This window comes from Centropristis striata, chromosome 22 (assembly GCF_030273125.1).
Source record: "Centropristis striata isolate RG_2023a ecotype Rhode Island chromosome 22, C.striata_1.0, whole genome shotgun sequence".
Classification (NCBI taxonomy): Eukaryota; Metazoa; Chordata; class Actinopteri; order Perciformes; family Serranidae; genus Centropristis; species Centropristis striata.
In genome coordinates, this window is record NC_081538.1 from 5380353 (window position 1) to 5396509 (window position 16157).

The 16157-nt window shown below is 39.5% G+C and overlaps 1 protein-coding gene across 3 annotated transcripts in view; it reads left to right on the forward strand.

The window, feature by feature from the left end:
• The window catches only part of LOC131960413 (ELKS/Rab6-interacting/CAST family member 1-like), a 164998-nt gene that overhangs the window by 90069 nt on the left and 58772 nt on the right, over positions 1–16157 (forward strand). For all 3 annotated transcript variants that reach the window (XM_059325627.1, XM_059325628.1, XM_059325629.1), the window contains one exon: positions 4442–4602. In XM_059325627.1, the coding sequence (XP_059181610.1) occupies positions 4442–4602 (161 nt within the window). The remainder of the gene's footprint in view (positions 1–4441; positions 4603–16157) is intronic.

Sequence of the window (16157 nt, forward strand, 5' to 3'; positions counted from 1 at the left end):
GCGACCTGTCAATCAAAGGTACCCATGCCCCAAATCATACCCTGCTTTATCATTTTTGTTTTTCTTAATGGGACATTTATTTGCACAGTTAACATCATTGTCTTGAAGAAAACTTGAAACTAGTGATTGAGACCATGATGTTGCCACAAATTTTTTCTGTGGTAATAAATCAAGTGAGAAGTAGTCTCCTTCTGTATTGAGAGTTGTTTGACACTGACGTTGCAAAAGATTCCCTCTTGGAATTTTGAAAGATTGCCGGCACTTCCGGGTTTGCTTCACTGCTCAGACCCGGAGGTTGCCGCTTCAAAATAGTGAATAACGTTAATTAAACTTCCACAAACCAAAGTCACAGATGCAGAGTAGATTTGCGTACTCAATCAGAGCAAACAGGCGTAAGGCTTTGGGTTTTCACGACAGCAAAGATTGGAACGAGTAAATCAAAGATGGAAAAATCAAATCCAACATGTTTATCCTCCTGAAGTCAACTGGGGCTTAATTTGTTTACTGTCATTGTGCCAAGCTCTCACATTTAATTTGGCAGCGTTGTATTGAAATGTTTCAAAATGCTACAAGTGGCAGCTTTAATTAGACAGAATGGATGCCATTTAGGCCAGGACAGGGTGCTGGAGAGCATCCTCGTGTTAAAATGCTTCAGTGAAGGAGGAAGGAGAAGAAACGTCAGCGGTGCGGTGAAAGAGTGGAGATGGCAGCCAAACACTGCTCAGAGCAGTCCTCACCCAACATCAACAACACTAACTCAGCCTTTCAGCACACACACACACACACACACACACACACACACACACACATACACACACACACACATGTGCACGTGGTACTCGCAGACAGGATAGTAATACACGAGACTACGTTCCACACACACACACAAACATGGCGGAAAGAAGTGCTAACTGCTATTTAAACAGCACAGCAGCGCAGCACAACATAGCATTCAGCAGGAGCCAGATGGACGCGACGTTGGTTTTCTAACTGGAAACGTGTCTTTATATACACGGGTAAATTGTAAATAAATATTTTTGTGTTCCCGTTTTACAAATGCGTCACTGCAATTAGCCCTTCACATAATGATTTATAAAATGATGACAGAGGGAGAGATGACTTCCTCCCTTAATGAGGACGGCCTGTTCAAAGGCACACACATTGCTTATTATAGCGTTGGCACACACATGCAAACCAGGCACATTTACACACACTCCCTGACTTCATATTGGTAGACATACACACACACACCTTTAGTATGCAGCCGTATATTGACAACCCGTGTGTGTGTGTGTGTGTGTGTGTGTGTGTGTGTGTGTGTGTTAGGGACTGTCCCTGGTCAGGGTAAAATTGGTTGACCACATGAAAATATACTAAACCTTTTCTGCGAGACATGAGTCAGTGTGATCGCTGAAGAAAGGTGTGTGTGTGTGTGTGTGTGTGTGTGTGTGTGACAGAGAAATGAGTCAACAGTATGACACACACCATCTGTCTCTTCAGGGACCAAACTAAAGACAGACGCTCTCGTCTCCAGCTTTCCGTCTCTCATTAACGAGACAATTTTAATTCTTGAACTCGCTGCACCTTCTTCTTTCTTTCTCTCTTTCTTCTCCCGAAAATAAAGTTGAAATCACTCGCACACGTGCACAAACACACTCGTTCAGAAGACTGAAGGGGTTGCTGTCCTCCTCCTTCTCCTCCTCCTCCTCCTCCCCCTGCAGCTCCTTCTTTTCCAGCAGGGCCTTGTCACTCCTCACCCTCCCTCCATCCCTCCATCCTTCAATCTCTACATCTGTGATGTCGTCCAAAGGCCTCTGTCCTTATTTTACAGTCTCCTCTCCTCTCCTCTCCTCTCCTCTCCTCTCCTCTTCTCTCCTCTCCTCTCCTCTCCTCTCCTCTGCTGTATTGCCTTTTTAACGCTGCCTGTGTTTCTGACTGCTCAGTATTTTTGTGCTCTGTCTGCACTTTACTTTATCTGCTCATCTCTCTCTTTCATGTGTTTAGCATTTGTTTCTTTTGCTTGCTCTCTCTCGTCTTCTGCTGTACAGTTTATCTTTTCACTTGAGCGCTTTTACAACTTTTCTCTTTCTCCTCTCTCTTTTTTTCTGCTTTTCCTCCCTGCATGCTTTAATTGTATCTCCCCCTTTCTTTACTCCTATTAATCAATTTTGTCCATGCCCTATTTGCCACTTCTTCATTTTGTCCTCTACATTACAACTCTCTCCTTCCTTCTGTTCCTGGTATTCCTCTTTACTTTCCTCTGCCCACCTCCTCTTGTTCTCTTTACTTCCCTCATATTTCCACCTCACTTATCCCCATTTTCTGCACTTTTTTCTCCTTCCTCACTGTTACCATCCCTCTGTTTCTGCACCCCACCTCTTTCTCTCGCTCTTTTTTTCTGCTCTGTTTGTATGCAGCTCTCTCACATTCCAATACATGAGTTCACCACAAGCGGCTTTAGGTGGTCAAAGGTAACAAAACAATCATCACAAACTCACCAGCCTTTTACTGTACATTTCATCATCCATTCAAGTCTTCACCATTCAGTGCTGTTTCATTCCACTCTGTCACATTTTTCATGTTTTCAGCACGGAGAGTTAAACACAAATCCTCTTTTACTGCCTCTGTTACATTTACGTTTTGGCCTAGAACATCTATAGTAGAAAGTTCTAAATGTCAGATCAAAATTTGATTTGTTTCCTCATTTGTTCATTCATTCATTCATTCATTCGTACTGACTTTTTTGCAAAACTTCTGCACCCAGTAAACAGAAGAGTTGTGTATTTTTTCTCTATTCCTTTCTCATCCTTATTTTCCGTCTCTCATCAGCCTTATGGTTTTTTAAAGGAGTGAAAATCCAAATTGAATTTTGTAACAATATTTGTCGAGAAATATTTGTCGAGCAACGGAGAAAGACTCAAAATTAAAGAACAGGTGCTAATAGTTCACCATTCAACTGATTGACTGTGTAAGAAATCATTGTGAATCATTGGCAAGATGGTGGCAAATACTCCACAAGCAAGAAAAGAACCACAAATTTAAATATGTTTTGCATAATTATAGAGGTTTTTGCAAATGTAAAAAGTTGCTAGCCACGTGTGACGGGCAGGTGCCAGTGTTCCAGAGCGATTTTAATAGTCACTTTATGAAGTTTTTAACAAATTTTCAGTCAAGAAAGAAACCGTTTAGGTTCCCAATATGTGGTCAGGTTATCCAAGTAATGGCTGTCTGGAAATTTGCGTTTTGAGTCATGGATTGCTGGCTGAGTCATGATACTGCCGGTGGAATTCTGGCAACACACTCTGTTTACGAGGGTTTTCCCATTTCATAGGGAAGATTAAGAAAACAAACTCTTGTAAATCTGTTATGAGGGGCAAACCGAAAAGCAAGGAGCACTTGAAAATAAGGGTGGGATAAAAATAAGAACTGGGACTTGAATTTCTCAGATTAACAACCTGAAAGTTGCTGGTGGTGAAGGAGATGTTGGTTGCCCAATATTTCGAATGAAACATGAGAGACACGTCTTCCTTCTTGAAGCTTCTTTATTTTTAAGTCAAATCACAAGACTTACATTTTTCCTTTATCCTTACTTCTCTCTGAACAGGAGCTGCTTTGAGATTAAGCTCACCTTTGGGTGTTAACTTTTTTTTTATTTCTTCTGATGCCAAACTATTTTTCAGAGGAAATAAATGCAGATTTGTGACTCTCTTTCTCTGAGTCTGCTTTCTTTCTACTTCAGCACTTCAGAGAAACACCGAGTTAATAACTGGAAAGAACTTGCTTTTGTGTTTCTGCCAGGTCATCACCACGCTTTGAGAGGCACATTGACCCAGACACTTTAACCTCATAGATAAACGCCCAGAGAGAGACGGGAGACGTAGATAAAATATGTATCAGAGGAGAGAAACAGAAACAACATACAGAGAGAAAAGAAAACACGGAGAAGAAAAAACACACTTTGAATAGAATAGCATAGAATAGAATAGCCTTTATTGTCATTGTATATATACACAACGAAATTGGAGAGCAACTCCCATTGGTGCAAAATAAGAAACTCAAAATATATATATATATATACACGGAAAAAAAATAGAAAATAAAAATAGAATAAATAAATAAAATAAAACAAAATAGACTTTTTACATGGGCTGTGCTTAAAAATGTGTCCTCAGATATTGTTCAGTGAATTGTCCTTGTGGAGTTGATGTGCTGCAATTGAGCATCTCGCGTATAACAGACACACACACACACACACACACACACACACACACACACACACACACACACACAAAAACACACACACATACATTAATGCCGATATCTATGGAAAGAAAAAGTAAATTAAAGTGCTGAATGGAAATAAAATATCAGATTGAGACAGAAATTGGAAAGTAGAAAGTAGAAGTCATGTTTTAAATGTCTTACAATGTGTGTGTGTCAGGTGGAGGACCTGCTGGTTGCCATGGAGAAGGTGAAACAGGAACTGGAGGTGATGAAAGCCAAGCTGTCATCAACTCAGCTCTCACTGGCGGAGAAGGAAGGTCACCTGACCGCCCTGCGGGCCGAGAGGCGGAAACACCTGGAGGAGGTCCTGGAGATGAAGTAAGACACATACGTTTTATTACTTTCATTTATGTTAATGTGTAAGAAAACAGCTGGGCATTAACACTGACGGGTGCTAACTGTGGTGGATGCTTATGTCATCTGTCATGTTTTGGAAAAACACTGACACTGTGTAAAATATGTCTTCTGTTCGTCTAAACAAAATGTGCAAGTATAATAAACTTTTGTTTGACTCAGAGTTTATTTTCTGTAATAATCCGAGCCAGGATGACACTAACCTCTTATACAGTGTTGAAAAACTAAACAAACAAAAAACTAATATGAAAACCAAAAAACAAGGGTTTCGGCAATTGGTTTTCAAAATATTTGGCAAAAACAAGGCAAAAAATCCCCCCAACGTTACCCTATGGAGAGGCCAGAGTGGATGACATCATAGCTGGAGTGGAGAGGGAGAGAAAAATTTGGAAACCTTGCTTTAAGACACAGCTGCCACTCTACAGAAATTATTTATTCATAGAAATGTAAAAAAAAAACAAAAAAACATGTCTTCTCACTCACATTCGTCTGCCAAAGCTGTCAGAGTTATAGTTAGTGTAGGACGCACAGATGCACACACTCAAAATTCCTTAAGAAATTTTCTATTTTTTTACATGTTCATTCAACAAGATCTCCAAACCTACACAACAGAGTAGGTCGTTTGTCATTACCATTCAAAACAACCACATGAGTGTGTACAAAAATGGCGCACGCGTCATTATTTTGCGGTTGTAAAAAAAAAAGAAAAGATTTCAGTTTTGTTGAATTTAGGCTACAAAACCACACTCTAGGTTTAGGGCAAATAACGTCCTGGTAAGGCATTATAAAAGACAGTTTAAACAGTAAATACATTTACATAAATGGCAGAAGTGAAGTAGTTATGGGGACAACGTGTTGCAAGGTTTTATTTTCACATGGGACACGAACCCCGTTTTTCTAGATGTCCTGGGTTGGTTAGACTCATCCACCTCCTTCCTACTGTAACTGCAACTTTAGTGCTTGGTATCGCTGTCTTTCATATCTAGAACAGCCACTAGATGTAAATATGGGTCGTATTTTGCTGCCTGTACAAATGACCTATGGGGTCAATTTTGAGGGGAGACCAGTCTGTTCCATCTCTATACTGGTAGCAACCTGAATAATATCATATTGTTTCACCCTCACTTACTGTACTGTGCCTCAACATATACAGTATAAAGTCTCCAACCGGTTATCAGTTACTCGCTTTTTTAAAATCTCCTGACCCGACCTTCAACACTTCCCCTGAAATTAGCAACTCTTCTGATATCTCCAGTAGTTTCCCATGTTGCCTCAGTGTTCAAGTTTTCCAAGCTGGTCACTGCTGGTCACATTGACATGATCTTCACCCGACACTTCATCAACTCTCTCTTTCCTCTTCCTGTCTTTACCTCCCTTTCTACTTTTATCTCCTGCCTCTTTTGCTCAGCACTTTAAAGCCATAGAAGCAAGTAGTGTGTTAATGCAATAACCATGTACCGCTGTCTAGCTCTTCATATGATTGATTACATACACAGGCACCCGCACACACTCATGCACACGCTGGAACTCAGTGTAAATTTTTATGTAATTTTAATGGAAGGGTTTGCAGCTAAGAGGAGTCCAGCAGTCCGGTGAATCCCAGTATTTTCTGCTGTTTTACATCCTCACAGAGACCTTACAACGAGGTCTAATTTAGTGGAACGACGCTTCGGGCTGAAATAGAAGCCAAGGAGAATGTCCGTGTTAGCATGTCCTGCCTTTTTATACACGCCGTGGGACTATCTTTTACTGTGGCATGATGGGAAAATGAGGGCATGCGCTGTGTGATTTAGTTTTCTTGCACTCCATCCTCAGCGTTTTCTACCAGCGTAGCATTTTTTTTTTGTTTTTGATAGAGAGATAGAGTGTGTGTGTATGTGTGTTTTCCGCAGCATGTCCATTCACAGGCCAGGTGAGCAAGTTATTGGCCATTTTACCGCCACAGTAACGACCCGTGTGATTATTACAAGCTTCAGCGCTTCAGAATGCGTGGCCTTGTTTTCGTACGTGAATTTGCATGTGTGAGTGCGCCACGTGTGCAAGCGCGCAATGATTGATTTATTGACGTCTGACCTGTCCAGCGCTCCTTTTAAAGAAAATACAGGCGCCTGGCCATGATGAATATTTATGCAACAGATACACACATGAATGGACACACACACATATGCATCCTTCCTACATGTACATACAAAAAAAGGGAAAAAAGGTTGGGTTAAATGCAGAGGTTGAATTTCCCCATTGTGGGATTAATAAAGGATAAATCTTAGTCTTTATCTTAATCGTACAAACAGGCATCACACAAATGCACAATTACATCTTACAAACACACACAGATCACACAACACACATGCATGATTAGTTTTAACAGTCTCTGGTGGCCAGTTCAATCATTTAACTGTCCTGGTTACAAACTATGCACGTGTGTGTGTGTATGTATATAAATCCATGGTTACCTTCACTATAACCCCACTTTGTCTCGGCTCTGAGCTGTGGTGTTTCATACCTACTGTCCAGAGACCAAATATTTACTCTGCTGATCGTCTCTGCTGTGTCTGTGGATACATGACTGCACTTTATATGTTCCATCATGTGACAAATGTCTGACTTACACATACAGTATGTGCAAATTATTTATTTAACATTTTTCACCTGACATTAAGGTGTTTAGTTCTCAGGACAACACTTTAACATTGAATTTGTGTTTCTTTGTGGACCATAATTGTGCTTCTCTAGCTGTTTGTCTTGTGTTCAGTTTTGTTTTTTCTGCAGCCAAAGGAAAATTTGTGGATAACTGTAAGAGTGGCTAAATTAAATAGAATATGTAGCTTTTAATACTGCTGTGTCCGCACAAGTCTTTTCCAGAAGGCCCTCTTTAAAGCTTTGATGTTTTTCTAATAGTGGTATTTTTTTAGGACTGTCCCAAGTACAGTTTTTGGGGTCTCGGGAGATGGACAGCTTAAGCTTATTAGCTCTTTGGTGCTTTAGACTGCATCAATTAGCCTCGTCGCTAGAGTACTTTTCCTCTGTTCATAGCTTATTGTTGTTGGAGCAGAGCAGCTGGCGAGAGCAACAAGTCAGCAGAGTGTCATTGCACCTGTCTCTCTGCTCTGCACTGGGTGTGTGTATGCAAAGCCCTGCCCTCAGAGAAACACAAATATAAAGGAGAGGAGAAACCATGTCTTTTGATGTAATATAAGACTGAATTGTGTTATTTTACAGTGTTATTTTACAATGTCTAAATACCAAAATTGAAAACCTAATATCTAGCCATAGAACAAATATCCATAAATATCCATAACATAGTAAAATCTACAGGTCCAGCCCTAGTATTTTGGGGCAAATGTTCAGGTCAGGTTTTACTGATCTGTGAAATAGTTCATTTGTATCACATATTGGTGCATTAACAGATAAATGAACACATTTTTTCTTAAATAATACAATCTCTTTAAGGAAGAGTTTACTCCTCCTGTTTAAACAGTTTTTCTGTCTCACCAATATTGATTGTTTTTAAAGATATTATTTATGTATTGTTGGTAAGCTGCTTGTGTTTCTTTTGGGTCTTACCAACGCTTTCATACCACTTATTTTTACCTCTTTCTCCATCTATACACTAGTTGTTTCTGATCAAAAATAGCTTTCTCACTCGGAGCACACTAGAAAATCCTCCTTTAATGAAGAATTGTTGCAATCATATGTGATTATTTGACAACTTACTGAGACAAAAACAGCACTTTCAAGCTCTGCCTTTGCATAATACATGCTATTTTCCTGACTGCTGTAAGATATTCTCCCCTCATATTTGGTGCATTTTGTGTCTGTTCCTCCTCAGTGAAAATGTTACATGTTTCAGGTAGCTGCTACATGTCTTGCTGTGAGTTATGTCCATGACGCCATCGCTCATATTTTAACAAGACATTAGGGTTTGGTCAGCAAATACGTCACTTGCTTCTGGCTTTCTCCCACATGTAAAACACAAGATGTTTAAGGTGGCTGCGTCCTGCTTGTCCATATATCTCCGTGTAATGCACATGAAACTGTCTCTGCGCACACAGGCTGCCGTAACTCTTCGGGGTTTGATGTCTGACTTGTTGCCCAGTTTTACATCGGTGTAAGGTTTAATGTTACTGTAAGACATGATATATGATACGGCATGTTTCAGAGCTTTCCTGGACAGACATAGAATATATTAACACACAGGCACACTCTCACTCCCATGCAGAAATATATACCAAATACAGCTGGAATACTGACATGCTGTCTCCCCTTTCTCTGTTTCCTCCCTTCTCTTATTGCTTTACACACACACAGACACACACACACACACACACACACACACACACACACTGCAATGCAGTTGTGTGAGCCTCTATCTGTCTTTGTGCCGTAGTTTTCACCAGCTGGTTGTATATGTCTTCTTTACTCCGACACTGTGCTAACCTTCAGTCCCTGATGTATACTGTTAATTTGTGTGTGTGTGTGTGTGTGTGTGTGTGTTTCAGTGTGTGTGCTCAAGAAAACTAAATACATATGTATATATTTCTATATGAATATATACAGTATTCATATAGAAAGAAATAATCCATATTGATATAAAATGCACATAAAACGACATGCAACAAATAAAATACACACAAGTAAAATGTAAATATGCATGCATGGGCACAGACACCAATATACACAATCAGAACTGCACACATCTGCCCTGCAGGGCTCCAACATGCATCTTTCCCACTGATAAATCATGTGCAGTGACCTTCACATGTACACACACACTCGTAAAACACACACAGAGACATATTTTCTTTGTGATATACATTAAATATGCTCGTTTTCTTTCCATGTGTGCTTGTGGGCATGTGTGTTGTCATGTGTTTGGAGTATGCAGGTGTGTGTGTGTGTGTGTGTGTGTGTGTGTGTGTGTGTGTGTGTGTGTGTGTGTGTGTGTGTGTGTGTGTGTGTGTGTGTAGCCAGCTGGTGGAATGTGCTGACAGTGTGTGTGTAACAGCAGGGTGTCGGGTCTGAAATCCCAATCTGGATGAATTAAAGCCTATTTTACTCTGCACTGTTCTGCTTTGCTGACATTTAACACACATCTCTAACTCACTGCGCTGCTTTCTCTGAGTCTTTCGCTCTCCTCCTCGACACGTCTCACTGGTGCAGGTGTGTGTTCGGATCATTTTCAAGAGTTACTTCCAGTGCAGTACATGTCCAACCGTGCTTGATTGATGTGAGACTGACGTACAGAAGATTTTGTTTGGCTTTTGGAGAGTGTTTCTTAAACTTATTGTTTGGGTTGTGGGTTTAGTTTATCCTCAAGTCAAGTCAATTTCACTCAGACAACCCAAAATCTTTAAACTTCCAGCCTACAACAATATCAATACTTTAAGTTTCGATCTGAGTAAAGAAACCAAAAGAACAAATTTAAGTTGAGTTTGTAATAAAAACAATAATATCAGCTTTTTTCCAACCTTTTCCTCATTTTGTAGTCTTTATCATGATGATGATTGCTTGTCTTGTCATAATAATGACACATAAAGTGGTGGAGGAAGTATTCAGATCCTTTACTGAAGTAAAAGTACAAAAGTACCAGCATCAAAATGTACTTAAAGTATCAAAAGTAAAAATACTCATCATGCAGAATGGACCCACTCAGATTGTTAATTGTAATGTTATTTGAAATATATTATTAGATTATTATTATTGATGCATTTATGTCATTTTATTTTGGAAAGATATGCCTCATTTTAACTACTTAATATACTGTTATGAGGTTTAAAAATGTGTAATCACTTTAAATTTATCATGTTTTTATGTTAAATCTCGACCTGAAAACTAACTACAGCTGTCGGCTAAATCTAGTGGAGTAAAAAGTACAATATTTTCCTCAAAACGTAGTGAAGTAGAAGTATAAAGTTACATAAAATCAAAACACTCAAGTAATGTACAAGTACCTCAAAATTGCACTTGAGTAAATGTACTTAGTTACATTCCACCACTGTAAGAATATCCAGAATAAACAGCAGGTTTTCCAGACCATTATAAGACTTGGGTGCAGCACCTCTCTAGTTGAATTAAAACAAATATCACTAACAGTTTGGATTAGATACCATGACACGCACGGACAATAAAGGAGGTTTTGATGAGGAAAGATGAGCGGGAGAGGAGAGGAGAAGACACAAAGCAAAAAGAAGAGTGCAAAGCTGACAAAACGGGAAGCAGAAAAGAGAGAAAAGAGGTCAGGGCAAGAGTTATAAATCTGTTTTGGTGGGAGGGGGGCAGAAGAAGGATAATAAAATGAAAGAAAAGAAGCAGAAATGTTTTTATGGCAGTGAGAAAAGGAGGGAAAGCAATGAGGAGAAGAGTAGAAAGACAGCTGTCCAACAACAACTTAGTCGAGCCAACAAAACTGCGTGATATCCCGAAGAAATTATATTACCTCCTCTCCCGTCTCCCTCGCTCCTTCCGCTCATCCATCAATCTTTCAGGCTAAGGTATATATTGAATGTATTACCACTTATGTTATATCCTCCTCCCTCGCATTCACGCAGCGTTCTTCTTCACCTTGCACACTAATTTACTGGTCATTATTTTTACCAGACGACACGAACCGTGTGTTTTTATGAACGTTAAAATCAGAATTCATCAGTTACGGTGATTGTAAAACAGCAAGACGCTGATTTCTGTTTATTTGCAAGGTTGTTATGGAGATTGTAAGGTTAATGATGCTTAAAAAGGTCATTTATTACTAAAGAAAACACTGAAGCGTCACAATGAAAAGACCCTGCTGTGGAAAAAGGAGGGCGGCGATGCACTTGACAATTGTTTTGGCAATGCAAATGGTCAAGGCTTCCAGCAACAGGCAACAAAGTGAGTCCCATTACTTTTGTTTGCTTCAGTGGAGAAATGAAATATGATATTTTAGTTGCTTTCTCAGTGTGGGGAGGCCGCTGCAGGCTGTGACAAATCAGGTAATGGGTAGTGACTCATTGAAAATGCCAAAATCTCAAGAGATTTACTGGAACGCAATATTTTATTTTCTCAAAAGAATCTTATAGAGAATTTAGCCTCTAGAATTAGGACAATTTAAGTCTGTTTACACACAAACACTGTTTCTGTGTCTTAGTTTGAGTTTTTCCGTTCTTCCACTTGCTATTTTGAGTGCTAAAGTGCGCCCACATATAGAGACAGAGCCACCACCTAGGGGACAACAATTCATCACTCTCCATTGACTTTGTATTGAAAGAAGGAGCCTCCTTGTTAATTCGGTCTGTTAGCAAACAACAGAAAAATGTCTAAAAGCGGAAATGTAGCGAAATGAACTACCAATGTTTAAAAAAAACCCTCATAACTACATTTTTATTAGCTGACGAACCAAAAAAAAATCACTTTTAAGAGGACAAAAGTGGATGCAGACTCGAGAAACTAGTTGTGCATCCTGAAATTCAGTATATTTGACATTAACTTACGTATACGGTGCATTTTGTCACCAATTCAAATATCCAAAGTCAGTTTTAGGCTAAGAACATTTCTGTAAGTTAGGCTAAAGCATTTGACACTATGTAACTCGTGTTGTAGTAGAATGTGGATCAATCAGAAGTTTTAAGTGCCCTTGCTAGCTAACACATAGCTAACATTAGCTTGCTAACATACATTAGCTTGTTAACAGCCAACTTGTCCTTTCTGGTAGACAAAGAGTGCTAAAATATTCATATGATGTGTTTAAATCTAATAGTTTTAGCTATAAACAGGCATTTTGTTTGTTTCCTAGTAGGTAAGTATGACACGTGGCGCTCTGTCTCTATAATGTAGCTCTGTAGCTTTATGTTATGCAAACTAAGACGCTTAATACTGCACAGCTTTCTGATTTATCCTCATTCTACTACAACACAAGTTACTAAGTGACAAATGGTTTAGCTTAACTTACAGAAATGTAGTTAGTTAACATACTGAGTTTCAGGATTGCACAGTTTTCCCCATTGCAGCTGCACTATAAGTACCCAGATGTTGTACACTTCTCACCAACAATTGTCCCCACCAACAAACTTGTGAAAATGGCGGTTGAGGCACCCATATTTTCCACCTTGCGTGAAACAGGGCTCACACGCAAGCAAGTAAAAGTAAAATCACATTCTGTTTTAATACAATTGTAACAGCAAACAGCAAGACCAGACGAATATGAAGAATAATGCTCTGTCTGGTTGCAATTTGCCATTTAAAAAAATAAAAGAAGACCAAGCAGTCAAATGTTGCAATCCTCATTTCTCTCATTCTCGCTCTATACAAGAAAGTACACAGTGTACACGGTGTACTATATAGACATGTAGTAACAAAAGTATCTGATTTGAGGCACAGCTTGTGTTTTGCATCAAATGTACAATTAGACTATAAAGAAAAACCAAGTATCTGCGCTGTCTGCAGCCTCCTGCAGTGAAAGCCTTGGCTGATACCTCAAGGTGAACACTATAAATTCAATTTATTTCTCCTTTGCTGCTCTGCTCTTTGTTTTATCTCCCACCCAGCCTCCCTCTAACCCTCAAAACTCTCCCTGCAACCCTTCCGCCATCCCTCCATCACTCCATCCCTCGCCGTGACATTTCTTCCCTCCCTTGCTTTTACATCTCTTATTCTTTGTATCCTTCCTGTCTCTTTCCCTCCTTCTCTCCATTCTGTGGCTACATCTGTCTGGAAACGTCATTACCTGATTTCTGTCTGGCAGGCTGTATATCTCACTCTCTGTGTCTTCGCCGTTGTCACTACATACTGAAACTAATCGATGGTGTGTGTCTGTGTGTGTTTTTTGGGTCCTAAACGACAATGGAACGACAGCTCTCCTCCTCAGAGCCAGAGAGCCATGGTTCATGGTTAACATAATGACTGCACGCGTAAAAGACACACACACACACACACACACACACACACATGCAAAGCAGCTATCCCATCAACAGCATAAGAAGTGCATATTGCCTTCAGAACACACACACACACACACACACACACACACACACACACGCAAAGCAGCTATCCCATCAACAGCATAAGAAGTGCACATTGCCATCAGAACACACACACAAACTCACAAAGTCACTCACAAAACCAGATGAGACAGCATGACTGCTTAGAAGATTTCACTCCCGGAGGAATATTTGGAGACACACACACACACACACACATGCATAAAAATACATCCTCCCACACAGATGCATGTACACATGCTTATGGTAGCGCACCTGTTTAGTGTGCTGCCATAAGCCAAAGACAAGCACTTTGATCCCCCAGCAATGAGATTAATCCACAGCATGCCAAAGCAAGTCTGTGTGTGTGTGTTTGTTGTGTGTTGTGTGTGTATGACAGACATGTTGAGGGCTTAGTATGACAAAAAGGGCCACGCTGTTTTGACACTTAGTCTTACAAGCTCAAATCAGGGCGCCTCGCTCTCCGTCTCTCTCTTTTCTCTCCATTTTTCTGGCGCTCTCTGTACTTGCCTTTTCTTGCCCTCTTCTCTCAGACTCTGGCTGTCTTCCTCTTTTTCCTTTTTGATTTTTTCCTTCTCCCTTGTGAGACACTGAGGGAGAGATTGAATCGGGAAAATAGAAGCAATAAAAAGATGTGCCTCAGTTAGAAGTTGTATTCAAATAACAGGGTTTTTTGAAAGTCTCTGAAGCCTTGCGAACTAGTGATCTTCAGCTGAATATACAGCGGAGGAAAAAAGAGAAAGTCTCCTTTTATGGCGCTGAGTCCTCAGTGTTGTAATTTCTATTCTTATTGCCGTATTTTATGTTTAATCTGTGCATGTATTGCAGCGCTCTAACACCAATTACAACGAGTTGAGCTGAATAAGAGGAGGGAAAAAAAGGGTGACAACAAGAGCCAAATGTTCTGGAAGATGGAAAGGAACCAAACACATCACAACAAAAAGAAACAAGTGGCGAGAAAGAACAGATAAAGGAAAAAAGGATGCGGCAAAACCTAAAGTCGCCTGTTTTCCTCCGCTGATTACAGGTTGCGAGTGCCAGACCATCAAACAGATCATTAAACAGCAATTAAAGAAGCAGAAGGGAGCAATGAAGAGGGAAAACATATCAAAAAAGTAGAAAACAAAACATGATTTTTTTTTTTTTTTTTAAGCCTCTGATTGTACGTTAGGAGTGCCAAACGATTATATTTCTATTCTGGACATAATAAAAGTGTAGCAAACAGACAGGCAGAGAGAACAGGACAGGGTGATGACAGATTGGCTTGTTTAACTCCAATAGAAAGAAAGACGTCAACTAGAGAGAAATATATTTATTGATTTATAACCTGACAGCCGTGACATCAACAGAGTAATCACGGTTATAAATTGCAATGTACACAATGTATTTCCATTTTAAGACTTTATCCTCCTTAATGGGAAAGTTGGCTCACAGAGAGGCATTCAAGTCAGTGAAAACATGCAGAGAACAAAGACACTGTGCACATAAACGTACAAGATTTATTAAATGAGACAATGGATTATGTTTCAGCGAAAATCTTATGATAACGTCGATCATTGGGCTTTTATTTTGCTCCTAAAATGGCAAATTTAGCTGTTAAACATAACGAAAAATTACTGTAAAATGTAAAAACTTAATTTCTGAAGAAGTTGAGCATGTATAAAAAAAGAGATAAAACAAGAGAGAGAGCATTGAATTGTAATATGACAAAATCAGCTGCACAGTTTTTGCTTTTGCATGTCATTCCTTTTTATGCGTGTAAAATATGAAAATCATAATTTGTGGCTGCAGTTATTATTGCCAGTTTGGTAATTTGGTAATGCAATACATAAACAGAGGCAGATTGAAGGTCTGTGCCCCATTTATCTCAATTATAAACTATTATTTTAGTTTCCAGAGTCTGTTTTGCTGCATATTTTCAACTGTGAACCACAGATGGTATAAGACATCTAGACATCTTCATCGCCCCCTGGTGGCGGGAAGCAGTATTTGTCATAAGCCCCGCCCCCCTTCATGTTAGCAGATGAAACTAAAATCAAATCTGTCAAAAATCACGTCAAGTATGTTGTTTTCCAAAGACGTTTTTTGTCATTTTAGGTAGTTGTTAAGACTCTGATTTATGTTCTGTTGTTATTTTTTTGATAAGTTTTGTTTTAATCATTTGTTTATTGCTATATACTGTAAAGGGGGTGGCTCAACAAGCCAATCACAAATGCACAGACTCTGGCTTCAAATGACATCACCAGCACATGATATTTCTGGCTTCATTTTTGTACAGTAGGAGGAAGTGGAGACATGTTGTCCATTTTCATATAGTCTACGGTGTATACACGGACAGACTGGGGAAAAAACTCCCAAAAGAGTTTTCTATCTTGGCTGAGGTGTATCAATACAAAAAAGCAACAAAGCAAAGGAAATAAACTTATAAATCATGAAGCAAATGAAGCATGTGACTTAAACATTTAAAAGACAGAAAACAGCAGCAGGCTGTCACTGTTTGTCTCGATATGTCTAACTTACAGAAATATATGGAAACACATTCATTTG